Here is a 27326-nt window from a genome sequence, read left to right on the forward strand (position 1 = left end):
ACAGATGGAGAAATTGCAACACAGCACTGATGAGAAATTTCATTGTGAAACACACAAAATTCATATTTTTATCTCAAAAGCAAACATTTAACTGAAAAAAAAATATTTTAACAGGAAATAATTTTTAAAATTATGATATTAAGGGAAAAATATCATTTATGGTGATTTTTTGAACATATATTAGGCTCCAAAGATCCAAATAATGCCAAAAGTTCAATCATACAAACAATTTACTTAATAAAAATATGGAGATCTGGGAAACTAAAGACAATGGCAATCATAATAAAGTAAAACCTAGTCATTGAACTACTCAATGGTTCAGCTGCAGGCAAATGACACAGGCCATTTTAATTTATGATAGTGTTTTTGTAATTTTGTTCCCCAGAAATTCCTAATTACTATAAAGTAATCCCATCGTCATTGAATCCTCTCGAGGATGGCACATGGAACATGAACTACATATATCTGTTTGTGGGTATAAGGCCTGAGCAGCCCAATACTCATCCCCCCACGCTGCCACATTCTGCATCTGGGTTGTCCCCCACCCAAATGCTTTACGCACTCAATTTGCATCAAATCAAACTCCCAGTTGACAACATTTCTACCCTAGTCAAAATGACAAAATTCCTACCATAGAGACCACAAGTTGACAATATATGCTGGAAATTATGGTAAAGCCAAGCATTTTTTTTTATGCCCCGAAATGAAATAATAACAGAGATGACCATGCTTGGAGCCATTTTTGGTGCACTTTGATGCATGTAACAGCAGCTAAGAAAGCCATAGTTATTTTATTTGAAATCACGGGAATCTTGTGAGGTGGGAACATCTGAAAGAAGTATAATTTAAAATTCTGTTATATAAAGGTGAAAATAACCTTTCTGGACTTCATTTCACTTGAAATGGCAGATAATTTTTATTCCAATACTTATAGACACCGCATTTTTACAGCACTTTCCATGACATGGAACTACACAAATAGGCTCAATTTTAAGAAATGTAGTATAGAAAAATACTAAATAAATGTGCAAATCCAGTGATTGATATGAGAACTGATACAACTGATACCTTTCGACTTAAGTACTTCCCTAATGACGAAGTTTGCCTATATGTACTTTTAAAAGAAAATTTGGTCAAGACCACAGGCCATTATATTGATACTGCATTACATCTTTCATAAGTCCAACCATATCAACGTTTTCATATCACTGTCTCAAACAGCACATAACACTGTCTCAAACAGCAGAGTTTTTCCAAATATTAATATTTTTTCTTTCATAGGCCTGATGATGATTTAAAATAAATCGAAACGTTGGCTATAACTTGTTTTACATTGACCTAAACTCCAGGAAATATTATAACAAATATTGATCAGTAAATGTGAAGTAGGTTAGGAATAAAAAAAGATTAGGATCTGAATAAATCAAGGGTAATTAAGAAATCCTGAAATTAATAAGATCGATTAAGAAAAAAAATTGTAGACGTGAGAGCACCAGTGAGACCAACCTGCTGCTGGCCATCTTGCGCCAACTGCTGCGGCGAAGCAGAAATTTGCGTTGATGCCTGATGGCCAGTTACAACAACTTGCTGCTCAGGCTGTCCAGTCTGCTGCTGACTATTGACTAACTGCATGTCACACTGTACTTCACAATGAACAACAGCTTCATCTCTAACACCTGGAGGCAAACAAATTCCTTAGCACATTCAACAATAATAAGTAACCGCTAACATTTAAAATTGAATCTGACAAAATTATTATGGATGATAATTTGAAACAGTTTGTTTCCTATTTCAGCTAAATGACTGTGTAAATGTAGCAGTTTACAATGATATAATTAACATATTACTGTGCGGAAGAATTTTATATCAATCCCTTCAATAAATTGGGAACTGAGCTTTAAAAACAGATTATCTTGCTTAAGAAATCTTTCGAAGGAATTACTTCCAGACAATGTGGACTGTTCCTCATTCTACTTGACAGAAAAAATAAAACTTTTCAAATTAATACAGAAGAGCACTTAATGCAAGTTAGCAATCATATAAAATTTGAACTACAGTCAAACCGCTGCATAAAAAAAACTCTATTTAATGCCACTTCATGAAGACAAGCAAAATTTTACAAATATGTTTTATTATTCCTAAATACCATCCCCGATAATATTATTCCCAAATTGTACAGAAGAGAAAACAACATAGTTGAAATTATTCATTGATGATGACAGATTAGGAGTGTGGATAAAAAAATTAGCTTCATTACATTCCTATTCAAATTTCTAAAAGATTTAAAACAGTTAATAAAGTAAAATCATAAAGATTTGGTCAAAAAAGACCTTTCACTATTTGCCTCTGCACTGGTAAAGGAAGCCAGCACTAGAAGGGTTAATGTCAGTTACTGCTCACTTCTGCCTTTTAAGTTCCTATGGACATTTCTATACTTTTTAGAAAATGTGAAAAAGGCTGCCATGAACTTCCCCTGTAATGCCTCAAAACATACATTTTATTTAACTTTCATGGACAAGTTTCCAACAAATACTTATATTGAAAAGGGTAGAATCAGATTGAAAGTGAACAAATAGGGGGATAATAAGGGTATCGACTATGGTCATATCAAATTCCTTCATGCTCACAAAACTTCCAAATCTCAAAACTGAATTGATCGCATAGACAGTGAGCCTGTGTGATATTCGCAAGACAAATGCGCACTCAGCTCTTACGAAAACCCTACTATTTGAGAAATTAAATTACGATTCCAACTACATTTTTAAAAATATCTGCCAAAACCAATGATTAAGAGCAACTTCATTCTAGTAGTGAATACAAATTAACATTGAGTTACTCATACTTCATCTATGAAACAACTTCCACCATAAAACTGTTAGTAAGCAAACTTATTTTTCACACACCTTGAAATCAAATTCCAAAGCAAAAAATTTTGAAAATATGCAATCAAGTACGTTCACAAGTCTCGGAAGGGGAGAAAACAATGCAAATGTGATTATTTCCCAACAAATAATCCATAGGAAAAATATAAAATGCTGTTAATCCAATATTGCCCTTCAGACTTAAAAATCTACATTAGTATTAATATGCAATTCAAAGGATGCAAGGAGTGAGATGGGATGATAGGGATCTCTCAGAAGGTAAGGATGGAATTGGATGGTTTTGAGAGATTTGGGCCGATGGATGGAGTGTGATGTGGGAATATGGATGGAATGTGATACTCTGACGTGGGAGTGGGATAAGAGCGTGAGAGTGAGTGAGGGGGGATTGGGAGGCATCGTCGCACCTCCGCTGGATCCAGGGGCCCGCTCTGTCGTGCAAGTAGACTTGTCCATGCGACCGTCCCCACCTTTTGGGTCTACAACAACTGGAACCTCAAGGTGTGTGGCAGGGACTGAGGCACCAGGGTGGTTCGACCCACCATCGGAGCCCCCCACCATCTGTTGTTGCGCGGGAGACTGGACCAGAGCCATTGTCGCGCCCTGCGGGATGTGGTGGTGCCTTTGGTGGTGGTGGGCGGAATGGCCACCCTCTTGGTGGTGCGCATGCAGCTGTTGTTGCTGCTGCTGCTGTTGTTGTTGTTGCTGCTCGCGGATGTCATTTGGGGGTTTATTGGCCTGCGGAGGGAGGAGAAAATCCACACCCTTAAAGAGGGCGGAAGGGCACTTGCTTTAGGCTATACATTTGAGAACAGAGGGAAAAACAAATTAAAGGAACAAATTCCACGTGAAGAATCATCCTCAGTGGGAGCATGCTTTCCAATAATATGAAAAATACATAAACAATCGCACACCAAGAATTGTCCTTAAAAATCTGTGAGAAATCTTAACAACCTCTACATACTAACCGAGGGTGCAACCAAATTGTTTGACGCTATAGCAAAGTCCATAATACGAAGGCTGCAGAATAAACAGCCCCTCCAACCGAGACAATTGGGAATTCCATTTCCCTGCAATATTTTGTGCACTCGAATTTTTAAAATGGAGGCCTTGAAATATTTCAATGAAAAAAATTTAAACATGAAATGCATATATATTACTGTTCTAAGAGCCTTAACCAATGATATTTCATGGGATATTTCTTAGTCAAACAGAGAAGAAGAAACTCTAATTCACAGAAATATGTCATCACTTTGCTATTCCCATGTCAACTTCGATCAATGACAAAAAAAATCTTCTTCACATACACAAATGCCATCAGTATGAAAAAATAACACATTTTTTTCCTCAAAAGTTTTTATCAACTGCACTTGGACATTTCTCATTGCCTACATTGTGTGGGAAAGAAATATACAAAAGAAGAATTAAAAGACACAGAGAAATTCATTTTACAGCCAAAACAGAAGTGTTAATTTAAAAAAATTGAAATTGATAGCAATAGTATACATGTAATTCACTCCGGCTACCAGTTATTCCTCAAACAATAACCAATTCCCCATTCTGTTTCACTGGTTAGATCATAATGATCCTCCAAAATTAAATCTCATCACCTGAGTATATACACATCACCCCGATCTCAGGTCAGAATGTTTCAGCAACACATGTGAGCAGTGGTAAATATGACCAATACATGGGGGCATTGAATTTCACTTGAAGTAAGACACATTTGTTAAACATTTAGATGATTACCCCAAACTAAATCAGCGAAGATACGAGTACTCAGGTGGATAGAACACAGCAGCTGAACAGGTTATGCACTCTCTCTCCGCTGAAACAACTTGAGAGAGAATTGTTCCTAGTCAAATGCAACTTGGAAATGAGTTTTCAGGAATGATATATTCACATACTCTGCAACATTAATTTTGTCTTAATGTTATGTCCCTCCTGATGCTGAAGACAATGCCAGCAAAATTATGACAATAATATGGTTTAACTGAAATGTGAGATTATGGTTAGATATTTCAAATTTTCGATTCTAAGCTAATTGATGGAGCACCAGCATCCCCACTGCCTCATTAGTGCAGCTATTATTCCATTGCAAGATCTTTCAGCCTTAAATACAAAACGACAAGCAGATTTCCCACCAAACAATGACCACACACATCAGAATATTATACATACTATCCAGCACTTTCCTCCTACAGATACATCCTGATATTGAGGTGAATGAAATAAAACGTAGAATTCTGTGTCACTAAATTGACAAACAGGAAGTCTAAATATTTTTTTCAGTTACAAAATTCCAAGGAGAAAATGATCCATCAACAAACCTAAAATGTCACACTATAATCTGGCATATCCTCACTACACCTAATTAGTCAATCTTCACTGAAACACCAGATAAAAACTGGATAGATGCTACAGCTGTAACGAGTAAATTTCTGGGTAAGGGAGTTGATTACGGGAAGCTGGATTTCACTCCTGATTTCAGAGAAAAAGATTAATTATGTGCAACACATGGCTAAGAAATTTTATAAAGCAAGGACACATCCAGGAGTATACTTTTGGGGAGACAGAGTTGATGAAGAATAAATTTTAAGGGCAGAGATTTATGCACCTTTGACTTACAGCCCTTAATTAAGTATCAGCTAAGAATGTTAAAAATAAAACTAAACTGCGGTAGGCACTCCTCAAATCCTAAGAAGATTAATCCTAGCAGATGCCACAAGTAAATTGAAATTGATTGGTTTCTAAATAAATCAATGGAAAAGAGCTGTGTTTTTTCAACAATTTTATGGCTCAGAGGCACAAAGCATTAACCATGCTTACATTTAACAATGGGAGGGGAAGAAAACTATAAACCTGTGGCAAGTAAAGGAAAAATGAAATTCTTGGGTAGGATCAGTGACTAGAATAGCCTATTGGGAAGAATGGAGTGTTCCAAATTCCTGAGGTACTCCTTCACAAAATTTTGAAAAAATACATGAAAGGCATCTAATGCGGCTAATTCCCTTGTACAATAACCATTGATTTTCCATGCTTTAATTTGGTACAGAGCCTTCAACTTTTCAAATTTTTGTCAAGGTTAGGGTGAGGGAGGACACCTGAAATCCCTTTCTATTAGGGAGAGGGGAAGTCTACTCTGAGCAGCATAGCTATAACCATGGTCCTTGTATACTGGTTGCTAATCTTCCGACATATTCTGGCTCGGGAGTGTTGCCTGAGATTCCGCTTTTACCCCTCAAACACAACTCTGGGCACAGTGTGCTGTCACTAGGGGAAATATGGAACTAACTGTGCTGTCGAAAGCATATACCACCGCCGACAGTGCAGTTAGTTCTATATTTCCCCTAGTGGCAGCGCGACTGTGCCCAGAGTTGTGTTTGAGGGGAGGCGTTTGAGGGGTGAAAGCAGAATCTCAGGCAACACTTCCGAGCCGGAGATTATCAACCAGTATATAAGGGCCATGGCTATAACCATCGGAGCAGCAAGAGCCCATGGGGGTGGGGGCAGCACAAACACTCTGCTGCCCCACACCTTCTACAATTGGATATGACAGCCAAAATAAAATTAGCTGCACGTCACAGGAAAGATAAACTAGCTTCCCTTATCTCTGGTCGAGTCACACTCGAGTGACGCCCGCAACCATTTTTCCAATGGCAACCAACCTATAAAGATTAATTTAGAGTATGTAGAGATCTGGGGGCTCCACTGACTAGTAAATGTTTCCAAGTTTCTAATAATGCTGAGTATCCAAGTCTCTAATGAGAAAACATCAAACAATAAATTTAAATCAAAATTCTAGGTTTTCAATACTTATGTTTTAAAATCTTCCAGGACACTTCATTGCATCATAAGTTATACATATCGTTCAAGTTCAACCCATATCATGACACAGAAAATCCATTTCACAAGAAAAATATATAATGAATTTAAATTTCATAAATAGTTATAAAGTATGTATCTAAAATAAGCATTGAACGGCAAAGTTGCAGCCCAATTCAGTTAAAATTTAACTTATTACAAGAGAAATTCTTTTGTGAGCAAAAAATGACATCTTCGTTCATGATGCTGTCCATTGATTGCGTGTTGCATTTGCTTTCTATCATGAAATATTTATTTATACTTAAATAAATAACATCTTTGTTCACGATGCCAGTCATTGACTGCTGCCATGTTGGTTGCTTCCAAATATGAAATATTTATCTACACTTAGATATTCCATACTTATTCTAGAAGTTCGTGAATTATTCACAGATATTTCTCAGTACTGAAAACTCGAGAATAACTCTTTGATGGCTGTTTTAATCGGGTCTGTGGACACCCTATTGTTCTATTGCATCCCTAATTAAAGACTTTTACACGAGGAAAAGCACACAGAAGGATTCCCGTTTACCTCAATTCAACTGAACCACTACCTTCACGGTAATGCAAGTCTTCACAATGTCAAATTGCCAATGTTTAAACTTTTTCGCAACCTCATGATAACATTCTTTCAGGCAGCAGGCAGAAGTGATGGGAAGGGAAGGAACAACAACATTCAAAATAATAAGGAGAATATAATTTTGAGTTTTTTATAAATTCATTGTTTGAGACAATTACCTATACTGCCGAAGAGAAGATGGTAAAAATAAAACTTTTGCAATATCTCCAGATATGGCATGGCCCGACAATATATTTTAGCCGTATATTTATTTTCATATAAAATTTTAATATTTTTCACAAGAATTCATAATCAAACATGAAAAGGCAACCAAAAAAATCAGTGGCAAGCCCAAAAAGTAGGCTAAGGCATTCAAAGGGCTTTTTTCTATGGATGTTGCATTTCCATTGATCTTTTGCTCCAAATAAAGTTTTTAACAAAGCATTAGTAAAGGCATTACAGAAAATCCAAGTTTTTCACACCCATAAACCTGTGACCCAAATAAGTAAGTGCTGAGGACAAGCATTCATTAGTCAGGAATTCAATACAAGCACGTATTATTATTAAAAACAAACAAGCCCACTCACTATTTTGTGAAGCTGGGATTCAAATACGCAAATGGTAAAATTCATTATTTTGTTAATTTAATAAGCATACCTCAACAAATGCATGACTAGGAGCTCAATAAAATTAAAAATTACAAAAAAGGAATTATTTATCACACCTTATAAAATTACAAATATATTTTAATTCCTTCTCAAGTTTCCCCTAGGATCAGCTCATTAATAATTCAAATAATACCCATAATAGGCTATAAACTGGTTAAGGTAGGTTTATATGGAGCAATTTACTAATCATTCTGGCTACTCATCCAATTCCCACTCTTTGCATTCCTTTCTTCAGTTGGCCATAGGGACCATTACTCTTAATTTTGCCTTTGAACCCCATTCCATTCCTCCCCTTGCCAACATCCTATGGCTTATATTATGGCTTCCAGTACACTCAGAAGATTTGTTTTTGACTTACCATCCCACGAGACTTCATCAGGAACCATAATTTTGCTCATGCACTATCTCATTGATCATCAAAGTTAAATATGTACTGTGAAATATTCTACTCATCAAGAACTTGTTTGGCACATATTGGTATTTTGTTTGTGATCAATCTTGGTAACTAAGTTGCAAAACCTCAAGGATACCAAAGGGTTTTGACTACATATTCCAAAAACATGATAATAATATAATGGTTAAGAATAATGTAATGCAATGTTAGGTCACCTGATTTATCTAATAACACTAATATTACTATAAGGTAGTCTAAATTTCATTGAAATACATTAAAAAGCTAATCAAATTCATATCTATTTTGCAAATGAAATTCATCCCACAGTGGAATTTTAGCCTTCACAACATTGACAAATGTAAACTATCACTGGAATATCACTGATGCAAAAAACCTCAGCAAAAGTCTTTGCCAGCCCAAAACAACTATGGAAAACGAGGCAAAATATAGTGGCAACTGGTGCAGAACATAAGCGCTGCCACTTTCTACATTGGACCTCCTAACTCCTCTCCCACAATGGACTTCGAAGAAATGTAGCCACTAGTGACAAAGAGTAGACACCGAAAACAAAAATCCCAAACTTTGCATCCACACACCAATCTAACTAGCACGTCTTCTTGATAAAAGAACTTAGTTTTGCAATAAAATTGCTGCGGAGGCTTCTGCGGTGATTAATCCGAAAACCAATCATCGACTTGGTTTTGTTTCAAGAGGCATTCAAGATGCCTAATTAATCCACAGAACAATTAACTAGCCACCAACAATTTTGCGTTACGAGGAGTCAAAGTGTATCCAGTGCTGTCGCCAAATTGCCAAAACAAAATTTTGCCTCCACTAGGATTTTGTGGACAGAACACAGTTTACATAAGAATGATAGCACGTGAATGTGCAAAACCGTGTTTTCTACCCAATGAGGGGAATCCCTGCCAATTCTCGTCGGCTGTGACCTTGCCAGCACCAGCTGCTATAATGAGCGTGCTACTCCTCAAACAGGAGAATTATAAAGACTTTACATATGTACTATTTATAAGTCAAAAAAGTATCCCCAAAAATGGAGTGGCACCACACCTAAACAAAATTAGATTTTCTTTATTGCTCTATTAATGCGTAGGTCACAAACATGAACTTTTTTATTAGTGCAATGTGAAAGTGAGGAAATGAGCTCGAGAGTAAGCATATATCTCATTCAACAATTCTCAGATTAGAGCAAAACAGCAGCATTACTTTCTCACGACATAATTTGGGAAGTTCATAGTAAATACAGGCAGTGAGGAGCATTACAGAGGAATAAGCAAATTTTCCCACAGTTCAAAGACTCGCAAACACATTGCCCGGCCATGCCTCCTCTATTAATACATCCTTGAGAATCCTCATTTGAATATCCAAAAACCAGTTTTAAAAAAAATTTCCTTGCTTCTACCTCTGGAGTGTACATTAGGCTGGTCCTTATTTTAAAAGTTTTTGAATTTCTTTCGGGACGCCCCACAGATTTACTCCATTTGGTAGAAAATAAGCGTGAAAAGTATTTTTGCAATCGGGTACCGGGAAAATATGCTGCATCACACATTAAGTTTGAAATTTTGGTATATTTAGCTGTTTTTCGGACAAAACTGAAGATGCTGTCACTCTCTGATTAATCTATCACATCACTTTTTTTACAACAACTCTTAAGACATTTGTAGTGTATCACCTCAAATATCTTTGATTTCTACCCTTTGGTTCCCTGAATATCGCACCTAGAGCGATCGCCCAACACCCCAGAGGGACATTTTGGGTTATACGCAGGTTGCATACACTCAATTTCGTTGATCATTCTCACCCATCGTAAAAAATCTTTAAAATCGTAAAAAAATCTCTTGAATTTTTTAGATAAACTTTAAACTTCATCAGTATAACCTTGAATGCTGTATTTATCAACATTTATTGCCAAAATGGGCGAGTAGTTGGGCTTAGAGATTTATTCTCCATGGGTGCTTCAATTTAAATTCAGCCTGAATGTTTGCAAAATCTTTAACTTTGGGGCCCAGGTGGCGCTGATCAATAATATCCAATTTTGAGAAATTTCGGATCCAAGCCCCTGATGTAAGTTGGCAACTTTCCTGCAGAGGGCATATTTGATCCTGAAAGTATCATTTTTTGGACAAATTTTCGTATTCAAAAAAGTAGAAAGTATAGTGGAGCAGGTCAGATTTCTTTGGTCCCATCTCAATTCTCATTCCAGGGGTGGTTCAAGTAGGACGAGTGTAAGGATCAGGAAGGTGACGACTGGAAGAGCGTGGGATGGACACTGCATAAACATCACCAACCAGAAAAATTAATTGGAGGAATTGAAAGGCAGAAAATTATTCTTACGAGAAAGTGTGCAACCATTTCTAGTTACAGCATGAATTGGAAACTTCCACTAAGTCGATATTGTAAATCAGTGGCCCAGTAAAGTTTTGATCAGATGAAATTTTTCAATCAAAACAATAAAATCTGTATCTCATAAATTTCTTAATATTCGGAGATACAGTCATTAGAAAAATTAATTCCACCAACAACCATGCCACCTCATTTCCATCCTAAAAATGTCCTGACAATGGGAAATCTTAAATGAAGTCATGTTCTTATGCATAATTCACTACAAACCACATTGAAAAAACAGATCATACACTTCAATGTGTAGATTCTAAATTACAATTGTGTGCTATGCAAAAATTGTTCTGAGTCATTCAAGATGATTTCTAAATAAAGATATGCTTGTGATTATGAAAATTTGCAGATAGGCCTGTCACACTAAGAAAATTTTCTATAATTTTCCCTTAGAACAGATGATCTTCTGAGCCTTCAGCAAGCTCTTTCCTAGAAAATATGTTGTTTAGAGTGAGATCTGTATGAATTAACCCCCTAGGACATGTGGTGGGGGTGTGACATTGAGGCTGCTAGCAGAGCTTCCAGGAGTGGAGCCCCACACCCCAAGCCTGCATGATTTATTTTTTTATCTGAGACAGTACACAAAGTTGAATTTTTCTCACTTTACCTCTTTGCATTATATTAAGTAATAAAGAAATTAATAATAACAATAATAATAATTTAAATAAATAAAGGGTAAAACAAATTTATAGAATATACATTACTTTTAATGGCATTTAGCTAAACTATACAATGAACCAAAAGTTTTGTCTTCAATAAACTCAGAAACATCCATTAATAATGAGCAGCAACCAGATAAGAATATATCTTATGGTATTATTATGAAATTTCAATTCTTAATAAAAATATTTTAATTAAAATTATAAAATATAAAATTACTGACCATCCAGAAATTAAAAAAATAATCCCAAAACTGATCAACATATTAAGGGAAATCAAATGTATATGTTAGCTGATAGTATCAGTACCTAAAAAGATATGCAAGATAGCTCAGGGTGTTGGCTGCTAGAGATTGTATAAGCCATCCAGAAAAAAATTAGTACCAAATGAATAGGTTTATGTAAAAAAAATTCCGAACAAATACTCCAACTCCATTAGAGATTATTCCATTTTACAGCGAGAAGAGCACTTTAAGAAAAGGAGTTAAGTGAAAAAATTTAAAGAACTAACAAGATGAAAAAAACACCAAAATTTATTAACAAAAAAAGTAATCAGTAATTTTGGTTCCTACTGGCATCAGCCATTTCAAGGGTTAAAATTTCGTTACACACCAGGGTTAAAATGTTCCCCAGCCTGTGTAATTATGAAGATAGTACATCTTATACTTCACATCTACGCTAAATTTCAAAGAGGAACTAATTAGGTCACAACTAAATATTGAGTTCAGCAAAACAGCTTAGGGTTGGAGTCAAATAAAGGGATTCTCTTACGATTTGATTACTTGACATTAGAAAATCATAGCAAACTTGTAATGAATATGAAAGAATGGCTTTCAAGTTAGATTTTTATGCCATAATAGATGTTTATTCACCAAAAAGAGTACTTTCCAGAAAGGCTCGCTCATGAATAGGGAACACTTTGGTACCAGATGATAATTGAAGAATTCTCCGGCTGAAATGCTGGCAGTATGAGTGGAAAAGATTTTATACATTGAAAAGACAATAAAAAGGGACAGTAGTTGTTAAATGTATCAAAATTTCCCAGAATGACATTTAGAAATAAACTGGAAAAGCCAAACCACATTGCTAAAAATATGAAAATTCCTGATATTGTTAAAGAATAATGTTGGAGTGGGGGACATCATGTTTTGTTAGATGATTAAGTATTTTTTTGAAGATGCATGAGAAGAGAATACAGGGATGATGAAACAGGCCAAGAGGACAATATGTTAACAATGAAATTATTAATCAACATCCCAGAGATAAAAATAAGAAATAAAAATCAACTCTGAGGCTGATATGCAATTGGAGGTTTTTCGTACGTGAGGTGTGAAGACGGTTCACCCAGGAATTAAATCCACAATTCCTCAAACAGAAGCCAAGTGCTCCCCAGCTTTCCTCCTCCCTACACACAAGTGCACCCACAAGGCTGATACAACACTCAAATACAAAATAAAAATAGCATAATGGCCCACAAATTAATTTTCAAACATTAATCTTACTCCAAAACTTACTGAAATGGGCTTCTAAATTATTTCGCACCAAACATTTACTTACAATATAAATTAGTATATATATATTGCACGCAAGTGCATTTCCAGAAATTTCTATACTGCCTCATTTCTCTTTGTTTTATCTTTATTCACTTCTACGAATAGTCCTATGCAGAGAACACTACAGAGTAGAGATCATGGCCTTGAAAACAATTTTCTTTTCTCAAAAAATCTTAATTTAGAATTTGATAACCAAAAGTTCTTTATCCCAAACTGAATATTAACAAATCTCAAGTAAATGACATCTATTGAGATCATATACCTCAACAACTTATCATGAACATTTTCTCTCAAAACTACCCAACTTTACATTTTTCATTTTACTATACAGATTAGAATTACAGATACAGAAAGGCCCTAGGCATCACTAACTTTGCAAAGATCATCATAAAAGCAATGACAATGCATTCATAAAAAATATTCCTATTTACTTCCAAAGCAATAACTTATGTCAACCACAGTCCCTCTTATTTGAAGAAAGTCATCCAAAAATGCAAGGAAGCTACATGAGCACATTAATCTTCTTTGGATATTAACACATAAAATACAATTGAGACTCAAAAAGCAACACCTTCAATAAGGCATGAGATGACTACCTATGAAATCTAAAACGGACATCAGCCATAAACTTGATATTTTACACACCTTTACAGGATGAGACACAACATTTTAGTTTTGGAATACCTACTACACAAGAATAATTGCTCAATAATGAGAACATTTGGTACTCAAAAGGGATAAAAAGGAAGGTTAGATGTTAATAGGCACAGAAATGAAAAAACACAACATGTTAGTGCTCGAGAATTAAATTATCTGCAGGAGAAATGATAGCAATATAGACTGCAAGGAAAAAGAACGATGAAAACATGTACTGTGGAAAGAACTGCAGCCTTCGTGATATGAAGGTGGCAAAAAATTCTTAACGTGCCCCCATTCTAAGGCAACTACATAATTCCATTTCGCTATTAAATTATTTTGGGCTTTGTTAAAAGAGAACAGATGACAAAAACCAACACCATTTATCAGTAGCCACCCAGATGAGTCTGAGATATAGAAGGAAAAAAAACAATTTATTGTGCATTTTTACCCTAGGAGCCCCATATACAGGGACTTGAGGAACAGGCCCAGGAAAAAGATTCGTCAACACCCAGTATTTGGCTACATTGGAAAGTGCCACCGCTGATCCCACACGTAAATCTGTGGCACTTTCAGTACGAGGCCGCACTGACGACTCCTGTAAAAGAGTCTTCAGTTTTAGTAAGAACAACTTAAGTCGAAATTATTCCTAAAATAAACAAAAATAAACGAAAATTATAATGTAAAAGGAAACCAAAACTAAATACAGAAAATAAACTGCTCCTATAGACTGCGTTTTCCGAGAGAAAATAAATAACACAAAAAATGCCCTTTACTAAACATCTTAACATTCAGAACGTACCTCCGTCGATTCGCTGGATGGCGGTGGTAAAGCATGCTGTTCAGCATTCATGGCTTTCTTCGACAAAACAATTTAAACTCGGCTAGCACACATGTAACCAACTTCATTCTCAAACATCATCTAGGTATATACAATTATTAACTGTATTCATCCCTGGGCGCCTGGAAAATGACAGTGTCCATACATAATAGATAATAATGACAATTACCTATAGCAAAATAACATTGGTAAAGACCATTTCCACCTATTGAGCAAATTATAATTACTATCATCATATTTTGAATGAATTATTTCACTAAAACAAAAAAAAAACTTAAAAGCAAAATAAAAGGAGAAAATTTAATTCTCACCTACGTCAAGAATGCCTCTTATTTGAAATATCCGCACAAATAATTCACCATAAAACAAAGTATTAACAAGAAACAACAATGAAAAAGGGGCGGGGATGTTTTCAAAACATTTAGCCAAACAATCAAGAAGGTAAATAATTGCCTGTGTTGTTGCGGTTGTTTCTACTAGCGACGGTAAAATAAAAAAACTATTGTTTAAAACAATACAATTTCCAGAAGCACAGATAGATCTTGATTAATGAATGTACTAAAACTAAAGAACTAGTAGGCACATATCACTGACAACAGCATTATTTACCATTGAGGAATGCAAACAAAGGAGCAAAAGAATCAAAACTGAATAATAAAATTGTATCAATAAAGTGAAAATAAATATGCGCGTAACTTAATACGCAGAGATAATATCCAACGATGAATAAAGTTAAGAGGTAAACATTGACCCATTATGAAACCATTCCCACATACCTTGATCGCTGCAAATTCCTTAACGTTTGTATACCGCAGACAAGCCCACCGCCGAGGTTCGCTGTCATGGCGTAAACACCATGAGCCCAAGTGTATCGATAGCGTCCTTTGCTTGGTTATGGCTATTAAAGGTTAGAGGCTCTAAATGCTGCTTTACACTAGTTTATACTTTTCATTGGTTTTCCATTCACTAAAAACTGGAAGTAGGCTTGTGGATACCGCCCAAACTATACTAATTATACCACCCTAAGCACAGCACTATTTCACGAGCTGAAACTTGCATATCGATTTATATCGAAGCTCGACTGTAAACTGAAAAGCTGTTTTTTTTCACTGTGATGCACCATTCTTACATCAATTAACGATTATTTGACTTATATACACCAATTCAAAGCTATGTGCCAAACTTTTGCTTTAAAAAATAACGACGCGCACGTAGGATATGAACACAAACAGCGGACAAAGGAATTGTAATGACGCGTCGGGCACTGCAAGCCAACATTCGCAACGGCCTTTGAGGTGAGAAAATCTCTAATGAGCAGTTAGGTCCAAGCTTCACGATTTACAATACTTGCCCCACATTAAATTTCTACCTGTTGTCTGGAGGACAATATTTTATATGTTTACGTGGATTATCGTCATAGTGACAATTTAGCCAAAGTCACAACAGAGGCGAAGAATCGATCCGCGCCCGCCGAACGCTAATTGGGGATTGGCTGTGACTTTTTGTTTGAACCGGTGAGTTTTGTGTTCATAAGAAATACGTGATGTAATTAAAGAATTTATCGTTTACACTGCAACTTTTTCAATTGTGGTGGAATATTTTTAAATATAAGAGCCCTCGCCAGTTGTCATTAGATCAAAAAGTAGTTGGTTACGAACTAGTTGTGTAGAATGCGCAGGTCCGTTGGGCAAGAATAAAAAATACCCTTTGAAATTACAGCTTGGATACACAATTTCCGGTCGGGTGCCGTTTTAACTTGTATTAATCTTCAATCCATTAAGGTAATATCAGATGCAATCTACGGAATAGTATTATTCTCCTTGTTGGTGAGGTTATAGATTTATGTCCTTCTGCATTTCATTTTTTCTTAGCGATGAATTGGATCGTATAATCTCCCATATGATGTATTAAGTATTGCGTGAAAGGTAATTAATTTTAATAAGGCCCCAACCTGCGTCCTTATGCAAGACATGCAAATGGACGCCCAATTTACATACTAGTATAAATAAGCAACTTCCTTGGTCATTCGAACTATAATTATCATTTCAGCATATTTTAAATATACAGACATTAAGAAACAACGTATTATGTACAAAAATAATTTGACTAGCATATTAAACTTCAGCATCGAGTTAATGAATACTTAGTATCAATGCAAAGACAGCATTGGACCTCATAAGGCTGAGACAACAGTTGGTAACTCATTGGAATACTTCTCACACATTTCATGGTCAACTTTTTACAATGTCTGTTACTAAGGTAACTACTTCATTTGGCTTAACACTGAGCCACAAAATGGTAACAATTTGGCTAATCACTTCACTAGTATTACAGTTCTGTGGTGATTTCATCTTGTGGTCTGTGCCCTAGAGGAACAAATTCATCATCATCATATCCCCAGTGGTTATTTCTAGTCCAATCACTAGGAACTGGAGTATGAAAGCTAGATGTTATTCCATAGCCATGGGAACAGTGTTCTTCTTGGTCTCCATGAGTCATTCCCTCCTCATCCACCATATCCACCACTATTGCTGGCCTGCCAGGCAGTAACTCCTGTCTCATGGCCGTTAAAAAATGAGGACTTCCAATAAAGGGTGAATCCCCATTGGTTATTTTTGTAGATCCTTCGGAACCAGGTGTTTTAGGCAACCCATCATGTTGAATCTTTCCATTTGGCTGGAAGGATACTAGTTCACTGCATTTCCTTTCACAAGAATCCTTAGGAGGTTCGCAATGTACCTGAATCTGCATCTGCAAAATTTTTGAAGGCTCCTTCACCTGCAAGTATAGTTAAATTATGCTATAAGAATAGGATTAGGCAAAAATGGTCGTTGGGCTGAATAGCTGAAGAAAATGGAAGGCTAAATAGTCAGTAACCTTCACCATGTAGTTGAAGTGGAATATTATATGATATGACATTATTTTAAGGATAAGCATTAAGCTATGGCCAGAACTCAAACTGAACTTGGTAGGTATCTAATTTTTCTACAGCTGAATTCTCAAATCATTCATGCAGGTCAATGTTGCTATGTTCACTGTTTAAAAAATATTTTTTTTTTACAATTTTGGTTCAGTTAACTTTTTCAAAATGCTAACCCCTTGGCTTTTCCTTCCTTTAATTTATGGGCATAATTCAGAGACAGCTGTCACCCATGTGTTTTCAGCCCCCTATTTTGTATTGCTGCACTAAAATTTCCTTATCTACAGATTACATTTGAATAGGTACCTATTTTATATTTAATTGATATTAGAAATTATCAAGTAGCAATAAAACAGAAAACTTCTAAGAACTGTAATTTTAATCTAAGAGTCTAGTAAGACTCCTGGATCCTATTTTCCCCAGAGGTGTGTGTGTGATGCTTTCCTCCAAATGTTAGAACTCAAATTAATATGTCACTGATTTATGCCTCAGTGCTTTCACATCTGTGTATAATAATTACTTTGCTATCTTTCAAAAACTTATTAGACAAAAGTGTTGGTCTTTGAAGCAAATGTTCTTATCCTGAAATTCTTACAATAGGGTCGGCATATGAGCTTTAGTTAATTCAAATTAATATACTTCAATAATAATTGGGTACATATCGTATCTAAAATTAAGATAACAGAACATTAAGAATTACATGCTATCTATGTTTTCATAATGTACAATGAGTAGAGGTGTGTGGTTGAGGATTGTCATGCATGATTGCATCCAAGCAGATAAAATGATGAAATATATTTATTTTCTTAAATGCCTTCATACTTACAAGAGCTGTTGCAACCAAGCAATGCTGCTTTTTGTATCTTTTCAGCACTCTCTCTCCCCATGATAACAATTTCTTCCAATCTGTAGGAAGAGTCATGTTCTGGAAATCCTTTTGGTTAAGGAGGGCCAGTATACGACACAAATCCCGCAAAACAGCTCTGAAAAAAAAGAACAATTTTCTTTGCATCCTTCAATAGACCATTAAAGAAACCTGAAAACTCATTCACAAAATGTTGATAAACTGAGAATTACAAGTAAACTGAGAAATTGAAAAGACCACCTGCTGGTTGACAACAACTTAAAGCTGTGTCATGCAACTTGCATCCCACGCATCACAGACTGACAGTCACACACCATTTTGAGCCTCAAGGAACAACCACAGACCAAATTTTTAATTAACGGCATTTCTCTAAAGGTAACTTATTCTTGTATGAGCTGTCCCATAAAATCACTGAGAAAGAGGCACTATATATATTGGTCATTTACTGTAAAGGTCAATCACAATGAAACCACTCTGGGGGTTGCCTTTCATGACAGTAATTCTTTAGGCACTTGAATTATCTTAACTTTGACTATTCTCAAAGCACACTAAGTGCGTAACTTGAAAGTTGGGTATCTTCAAAATTGTACATTTGACCTTTCCAATCAAGCAGAGTAAAAGCAATTTAAAAATTGATTCAATATTTACTGAGATATTGAACATTAAAATAGCCAAAATTTCACATTTTTTGTTAGAGAACTGTGAAGATAAGTCTTTTATAGTTACATATTCCCACAAAAACAATGAAAAGCAGAGGTTTTACTAACACCTGATAATTTAACTGAAAAGGACATTCATATGGCTGAGGTTTCTATTAAGGAAAACTAATGGTTTAGTGCCACCAATATTCATGGAGCTGAAGTCAGCTAATGCAAGAGTGAAATTTGTATTTAATGTTACTTTTATGATGTTGCAGGGAGTTTGTTAATCCAAGTTTTTGACCATCTGAAAGGCTAGTAAGTGGCCATCTGATAGCATATGTAAAAGAGCAGAGACAGCAGAAAAAGGATAAATGTAGCATGGAGGAAATTCGTTCAATGTCATCTTTCACAGAAATCCAAAGCCTTTCAGGTTTTATACATTTTTTATAATAAAAATATTCCTCATCAATCATTACTTTACTATCTAAAATGTAATAAGTTGAGTTTTCAAGAAATGTGTTTATCTGAAATCAGTGAAACTAGAACTTTCAGCATCATGCCTTCAAGACATCAGTCCCTCATTGCTTATTATGTTGGCATTTAGCGGACATGTATGTATATTGGAAAATTATTTACATAATATAAGAATCTAATCAATTATCAAAAATATATTAGAAGTATTTCATTGAGACAGAGCTACAGGGGAAAAGGCAACACGCATTCAGGACTTCATTGATATTTTCAAAATTTCTTGTAGAAATAACAAAAAATATTAATCTGGAAATAAGCTTTATATTCTAGGTATGTACATATATCTTATTACCTAAATTATTCTCGCAAAATCAGAAGCAGTTTTTATGTGAATCAAAATCATTTTTCTCAAAAACATAAAAACCAAATGCTTTTGTGTACCTTGTAATTCTTAGATTTAAGCTATAAATTTTTCACTCTTTTTAACAATAGCTATTTGAAGGGAGCAAAAGTCTGACCTCCATTATTACAGCACACTATGCATCACAAAGGCGTTTCACAAGATGCCCTCCTGATAACATAAGGCGGACCTCTCACCCCATTCAAATGCATAATTCAAATGCTTCTGTCCTACTCAGGGACGAGCTTTACCCTCGCATATGAAAACCAAACTGATACAGGAGCAAAAATATAGACTACTCAGCATAGTTAAGCTTAATTAACTAATGCACAGGGGGGTACGATTAGAAAAACAATTACCTGGCCATATATATGTTAACTGAAGTTCTTTTTCAAGAATTTTTATTGCAATAATGAATTTTTAGAAATAAGTTTACTGTCTACATTGTTGTCATGAAACTAATATAACATATATTTCAATAGTATCAGTAGGAGAGAGAGGTATTGGTCTTCAGCACAGGTCGCTACTTTAAGTGGTCTCATTCAAGATTTGGGCCTTTTCTTCCATCATTGATGTCAGAGAAATAATAAGATGATACAATGTACTTTCAATTGTAATAAGTGATAATTGGTCATTTTTGGTATCAATTTTGAAATGCTTGAGAAGGTATATAACTTAAATAAAACCATACTACCTCATACATATGCAGTGAATGGCTCAGGTGCATGTACAGCTTTAAAAGGTGTTATTCGCAAAAAAAAAATATTTTGATGATAGAGCATAACCATGAAACGTAACATGTTGCACCCAATTAGACAAAGGAATTGACCATAAGAGACTTCCACTTATAAATTTTAATTTGGTAATGACCCTTGAGTTGCATACGGAAACAGTTATATATGATTACATACAGGGGCGGATCCAGGATTTTTTTCTGAGAGGGGCACAAGCAAGGCCGTATCCAGGATTTTGTTCTGGGTGGGGCACAAGGATACCTCGTAATACAAAATGAACGCAATGATAATGGGACCCTATTAAAAATCTTGCATATTTTTGAGGGTCTGGGGCACGTGCCCCCCCCCCTGGATCTGCCTATGATTACATAGTTGAATTGCACTCAAAGTGCGTATTTCCATGCTGATTCACATAAAAATAATGAAAATTTCTAGCAACTGATACTCATTGCACCTATTATAAGATCAAAGATAAGAATATATTGCCTGATATATGGTGGATATTTTTCAAAGTTCTATGCATATCGGCAAATTCAGTGTTTACATAAATAAATGCAGTAAACCGGCATTTTTCAAATGTTTTTTTCAGCACTTTATCACTTGGGCATCGGTTAGATTTCTTCAATCAGTTTCAAACATAAATGTATCTAGAAACACAAAATTATATTCATCTTCCATTAATTAAAGCAAACCTTTGGAAAGATTTGTAGCCAAATTATATCGTGAAGTGCATCCCTAATGCTATAGACAAGATTTTAAAACTCACAATTTAGCGAAGAACTCTGGAAGTAATGAATATGTCAGAAAACAGTTTTGCAGAAACAGTTTGTATAGAACAAGAGGAACATACCCATTTAACTAAATTGGAAATGCTTTTGATTGGTTATAATTTTTCATGCCAAATGACCCATATTCCATTTTGGTGATGTATTAACCATACTGTAACCAGGAAAACCATGTTTAAAGTAATTTCATATGGTTTCCAACCATTAATTTGACAGAAAAGTGCTTATCGCGTGAAGGAATACTGTAAATGTTGTTAGTCATTTATTTATGAAATTATCTGGCAGGGAAAAATATTTAAAGCCTGAATCACACGATCATTTTTTTTCGTCGCGAAAGTAATCACTATTGAGATCACTTTTCCAGTTGCGAAAAGCAATCACTTTAGTGATCATTTTTCTGAATCACTCGGTCACTCCCGCCGTCGCTTTTCACATCATTTCCAATATCACAGCTTGTTGTCATAGGACCCGCATAACGAAAACATGTAGCGTGTTTGTTTATCTATGTCATCCCCACGTTCGTTGAACGTTGCGCTGCAATCGCTCCATAGGGGAATGCGTTCCGATTTGCTGATATGGGGTTTCAGTGACGGTTTTAGCGACGGAAAAAGCGACCGTATGAGTGATGAAAAATAGTGATGGGAATCCTCATCACGATCGCGAAAAACAATTGCTGCCGACGATCATTCTGCGCAGTAATCGCGATAGTGATCACTTTCGCGACGAAAAAAAATGATCGTGTGATTCAGGCTTAATTGCTTTCCACAAGGCAACATAAAAATTTGTTTGAATGAGAAGTTTGCCAACCAATGATTAAAAAAAAAATGGCATTGCAATTATCATCTTGCACTTAACCCTTTTACTGCCGATATATATCGGCCCTCGCTGGTTGAGCGAAAACTTCTAGGGTCCGATTTTTCGGCCCCAATTATTTCACTTTTTTTTTTCCTGATTATGGCCTTTTCAACAGCTGTAATTTATGAAAATCCCCATAATCTATCTATGGTAATAAGATGTAAATATATCTTAAGAATTGGGAAAAAAATCTAGATGTATTAAATAAAATTAAGTAGCTGAAAAATCTTTTAATCTGAAATGTTGCTAATTCCAGAAAATAGCCTTGGCAGTCTTCGTACATCCCACCTGAAATGGGCTGACAGTAAACGGGTTAAGTGTTGGATTCAATTTAGGAAACCAATAATATTAAAATAACTGTGTCTCATTTGATCTACGCAATGATGAGCCCAGCTACAGGCTCTTAAGTCAATCGATGAGGAAACCTCTGTTTCTAGATATTCCAGTAATAATAATTAATGGAGTGAACTCACAAATGAACATTCAGTTAATATTAAAACAAAGTACTAAAGTGAGCTAAAATTTTGAGAATATTGTGAGTTGAGAAATGCTTCCTGCAACTTATATGAATCCCCAGTTTTTGATGAGCCCTAAAATGCATACCGATATGCCTTGCATCGAGAGTCAGCTTTCCCATTCTTCATGTGTATCTTCCTGAATTTTCTCCTTGTGTCATTGAGCATCGCCAAAAATATGTGGGCATCTGGCTGCAAAGCTCTAAGTTGCTGAAGAAATTCCTGTCTCTCTATTTCATCTGCAAGAAAAACATATATATTTGCTTATTCAATGAATTTGGAATTATTATTAAGTATCCATCATACCAACTAATAAAATGTTACATGATTATTTGAAATCATAAAAATATTTGGGGGCAGCAAATTACAGGAATTCCACCACGTGCTCATGGCAATAATTGTTCAATATGATCTAAATTTATTCATGGTATTACCAAGACTCATAGGCGGATTGAGGGTGGTGGGGGGCACGGGGAGGCATGTCCCCTCCACCCCCCCAGATGCTTAAAAAACACATGATATATAATACGGTTATCATTATGTTCATTTTATTCTGTGTATTATGGAGCCTCAATTATTTAATTTAATATTAATAAATTTCATCTCAAAATAAATAGAATATTTTCTACAGTAATTGCTGTGTTTTTTTTTTGTAATCTCAATTATGAGAAGTCCTGTCAGGAAAAAAATCCTGGATCCTCCCCTGCCAACACTGATGTTAGTAACCATATCTATTGGTCTAACTCCAGTGCTTGTTCAGAAGGAGAAAAAACAGACTACATATTTCAAAAATCTGTCTCCAAGTTTGGTGCGTGTTCACAACTGAGTTGCCCAATGACTCTCATATTAAAGGATCATTTATTCAATGACATGTGCAAATTGGGAGAAAATAAATTTGGCTGAAATGTTTAGAAATAGCTACTAGCCAGAACCTCAAATTTGAGTAAATTTTATCAAATCAGTCAACCCACATGTCAAGTTTCAAAATGATAGTCCTCCTTCAACTGCGATTCAATATGAAAGACAATTAATTATGTAATTATGTAGCCACCGGGTGAAGTATTCTCAGAAGATTTATTAATCTATCTTTAGGAAACTTTTTGCATCTTTTAAACTAGTGGCTACATATAATGCTTCCTCCCATACTCGAGGCTTTCACGGAGTCATAGGCCCAAAGGAAAATTTCTACAAGAAGAAGGAAGGAGAGGCAATGTGTTGGCCTAGATTCATTTCAGTGCAAATTTATGGATGGATTTTTTAATTTACAAGAACGATTGTTAGTACAGCATTTGAACAGGAATACATAATGGGAGAATTACTTGGACTAGGTATTACATATCAATAAATTTTTTCATAATTTCTGTATCCTTTAAATTCATTATCTCATTTCCTCATCTATGCTGGAGGCTTTGTCAGAATCACATGTGAAACATTCACTACTAAATAATTTGAAACATTTGAAAATGACCCAAATAAGTAATTAATATGACTCCATATGAAAATGAGTGTATTGATTAATCCATTTAGTTTCTTTACAATGACCTTAATGTTTTAAAGAAGTCCATTGATGTTTTGCCCCACCTACGTGATAGTGTTTTCTTGATATGTTTTATTAATATTAATATCATAAAAATAATAACTTAACAATTGCAAAGAGTATAGAAAGTGGGCAGTCATTATTCGAATTTAAAATGGTGCAATTCTCTTATAATGCCTTCACTAAATCTGTGGAATAAGGTTAGAGTCAATAGTCGGTTCTGTTCAGCCAACGCAAGTACAAATTTTTCCCTGAACAATCCATGGTCACTCATGACCAAGTCAACATGTTGTGATTTTATACACCAATAACAGAGTGGTATTTTTTTAGAGTGAATCATCGCATAATACTAGTAGACTGAATGTGACTGCTGAGAAATGAGAAAGTACACATAGGCCTTCAAAGGAATAGTTACATTTTTTCACATTGCCTTTCTTTCCTTCATTCATCATGTTTTTTAGAACTTACATTATCTATCTTCTACACCTTACCATTACCCCATGCTAGTTGCGGGTACCGATGAGAGAAGCCATATCCTGCTGAGTCAACCGGCGTTGAACTATTTTTGCACGAGTCTGTGTTGGGTTGCTGTGATCTCCAGCACTTGATGTACACGAATGCACCACAGATGAGCAACAGTGAGATGAGGAGTCCACTGCACGTCCCAACGACGACCGCCAGCCTCCTCCCAGTCAAGCCCACTCCATCCTCAAGCCACCACGGGCCTGACTCTGAAAAAAAAAAGAAACATTTTGTTTTCCAATTGGTAAATACTGCAAAGACATCTGTTTAATGAGTTATCTGAAATGTAGTCATTCCAAAATTTGAAAAATCAAATACAAATTGGAGAAAGAAAGATCAATAATGTTTAAAACATTAACTTCTTTCATTCTTTTTATACGTTTCCTTATAACAGGCATATACGATGAAATAAATAAACATCATCAAATTAAAAAAGCGTAAATTTAATTATATTTTGATCACATACTGCGACATAAGTCTTGAAAAAATATGCCAAAATCCGGAGGTGATCGGCGATTTCCGATATATTATGCCTTGGAACCATTCCTTCAATTTCGTAGGGTGGCCTGAGCCATGCTCAAAATAGTATGGAGAGAATCGGTATGCTTGTAGATGGAGTTGGTCCTCCAAAGGAAGAGGTACGTAAAAAAAGCTTTGAGGTTGATTTCCCCCTAGTAACACGTCATACAGGAAGAGTCGTTCCTCTAGGAACGTCTTAAAATACAGCCCTAAACACTGCAGTAAAATAGTACCAGATCATTCTAATTGGGAGACTATGAAAAAAATTAAAATATCTTGCAATTCCTTAGTGGCCAGCCAATTCATGCAATGATTATGTTCTCAAGAAATCATTTATTTTAAGCTTGCGTATTTTGAGATGATCACTTTCTCTTTGTCATAATTTCTCTACCATAAAGTTTGCATGAATACTGATCACAGTTCTCACAATAGTGTAGTTTCCTTCATCAAAGAAAATGAAAGGCATTGATTGCGATTCGTTACCCACCATTAGTGCATTCATAGTGTACAAATTATTTGGTTCTAGAATTCCCAGTTTAGACGAATGGCAATGGTCAAATTTAACCTTATTTGAAAAAGGCCAGATATGCACCCATGCGATGCCACTCCACGTGACGTCACAGGGACCTAGTTTCTATGCCAGTAGATAGGAGTTTTACATTGTTTGAGATTACCAATGCATGCATGAGGCACAGAGCTCAGAGAAATATGTCTTAATAATCACCTATTAAAACTGCGTATGGTCGGAAAGTTTCCTTCGTTTGATAAGGTATTAATAATCCTTATTTAAGCCAAGCTCTACCTGCTAGCAGGGTACTCTGCTACCTGCTAGCAGGGTACTCTGCTACCTGATAGCAGGGTACTCTGCTACCTGCTAGCAGCCTGCGTCGTATCAGCACTCAAAGCCTTGCCCCAAGGTCATCTCACATGGAGGCAGCAGGAACCAGAATGACGTCACACAGGGTTTTCCCAGCATTCATACTTAGCCGTCGCATTTTCACAAGCTTGAAATTTTTCACTTTTCGTTTAAACGCGAAAAATAGTTATTGTCATTTAAAAATCTAAAAGCATGAAATACATAGTACAGGAGTAATAATCTTTCGATTTAGGCGATAAAAAAATATTAGGAAACCACCCTATTACTAATGTTAGGACCAGTTCCAATACTACCACAAGACATAAATGGATGTCACACACATCAGCATGGTTTTTGCCTGGAGCTAGTTTCATTATACATTAAATAAATGAGAACAATTGTATCTGGATAAAAAAAATCTTATATGGAACTGGCAAAATCAGTATGTGTGAGTATACACTTACAAAAAGATTAAAACTGGCAGCCTCTGCCAGCACCAGATTCCAAATTACAGAGTTCATTACTAGCTGCACATAATACTGCAGTGTGGAATCTATAATCTTATTAGATACATTACATTCTGTCCCAGTACTGGTTTGCCCACAAATAAGTGTGAAAAAGTCGACACTTATATGTACTAACTGATTTAGGATATCATATATATGTATAAAAGTATCTGGTAAGTAACACAAAGAAATAAAATTTATTCCATCATTATCAAATGTCTCTGAAAAATGAAATATGTAATGAAATACAAGTTTTCAATCCGATAATATCAATTTTTTGACATGATTTAGTGAGAAAAATTTGTTATCTTAATCTCTAACTTATTTTTAATTTCATTAAAATTTCAGACATATTATTCCCTGAAAATCACCTCAACAATCGTGTGAATCTCACGTCAATCTAACACTATAATTGATTAAGCTCATTTCACCTCACAGGTTATGTTGCGTTAGAAATTATAACATCCATACCTTTACACAATCGTCCCATGTAATCTACTAGTGTAGACCACTCTTCTTGGTATCCTCTTGGACATGAATCTGCACATTCCCTGCTTCCATAAATAATCACTCCACTGCATTTTCGGCATCGTCCATCGGCATCACAGTTCAGGCACTGGCTAGCAGAGGTGGCGCCTTCTTGTTGAGCAATTTTACATCCTGTAAATAAAATTTAAATTAATATTATCTCGTTCATTCTTACTTAAGGACATGCGTACAAAAATTTCTACTGTC

The 27326-nt window shown here is 35.5% G+C and overlaps 2 protein-coding genes across 13 annotated transcripts in view; both read right to left on the minus strand.

The window, feature by feature from the left end:
• LOC124155914 (zinc finger protein 271-like) overlaps positions 1-15760 on the minus strand; it is a 42484-nt gene extending 26724 nt beyond the window's left edge. For 6 of the 11 annotated variants that reach the window (XM_046530200.1, XM_046530176.1, XM_046530185.1 and 3 more), the window contains exons 1-5: positions 15242-15760; positions 14427-14587; positions 14076-14222; positions 3287-3644; positions 1507-1676 (exon numbers count right to left, since the gene is read on the minus strand). In XM_046530200.1, coding sequence (XP_046386156.1) covers positions 1507-1676; positions 3287-3644; positions 14076-14222; positions 14427-14477 — 726 coding nt within the window. In that variant the 5' untranslated portion in view covers positions 14478-14587; positions 15242-15760. Of the gene's footprint in view, positions 1-1506; positions 1677-3286; positions 3645-14075; positions 14223-14426; positions 14588-14776; positions 14951-15241 lie in introns of those variants that run through there. The other 5 variants (XM_046530153.1, XM_046530161.1, XM_046530145.1 and 2 more) reach the window with 5 other exon arrangements.
• Positions 15761-16483: 723 nt separating this feature from the next.
• Positions 16484-27326, minus strand: part of LOC124155976 — a 140802-nt gene continuing 129959 nt past the window's right edge. Inside the window, exons 2-6 of one of the 2 annotated variants that reach the window (XM_046530237.1) lie at positions 27063-27251; positions 24686-24919; positions 22740-22890; positions 18212-18368; positions 16484-17243 (exon numbers count right to left, since the gene is read on the minus strand). In XM_046530237.1, coding sequence (XP_046386193.1) covers positions 16794-17243; positions 18212-18368; positions 22740-22890; positions 24686-24919; positions 27063-27251 — 1181 coding nt within the window. In that variant the 3' untranslated portion in view covers positions 16484-16793. Of the gene's footprint in view, positions 17244-18211; positions 18369-22739; positions 22891-24679; positions 24920-27062; positions 27252-27326 lie in introns of both variants that reach the window. The other variant, XM_046530229.1, reaches the window with a different exon arrangement.

This window comes from Ischnura elegans, chromosome 1 (assembly GCF_921293095.1).
Source record: "Ischnura elegans chromosome 1, ioIscEleg1.1, whole genome shotgun sequence".
NCBI classification, from domain to species: Eukaryota; Metazoa; Arthropoda; class Insecta; order Odonata; family Coenagrionidae; genus Ischnura; species Ischnura elegans.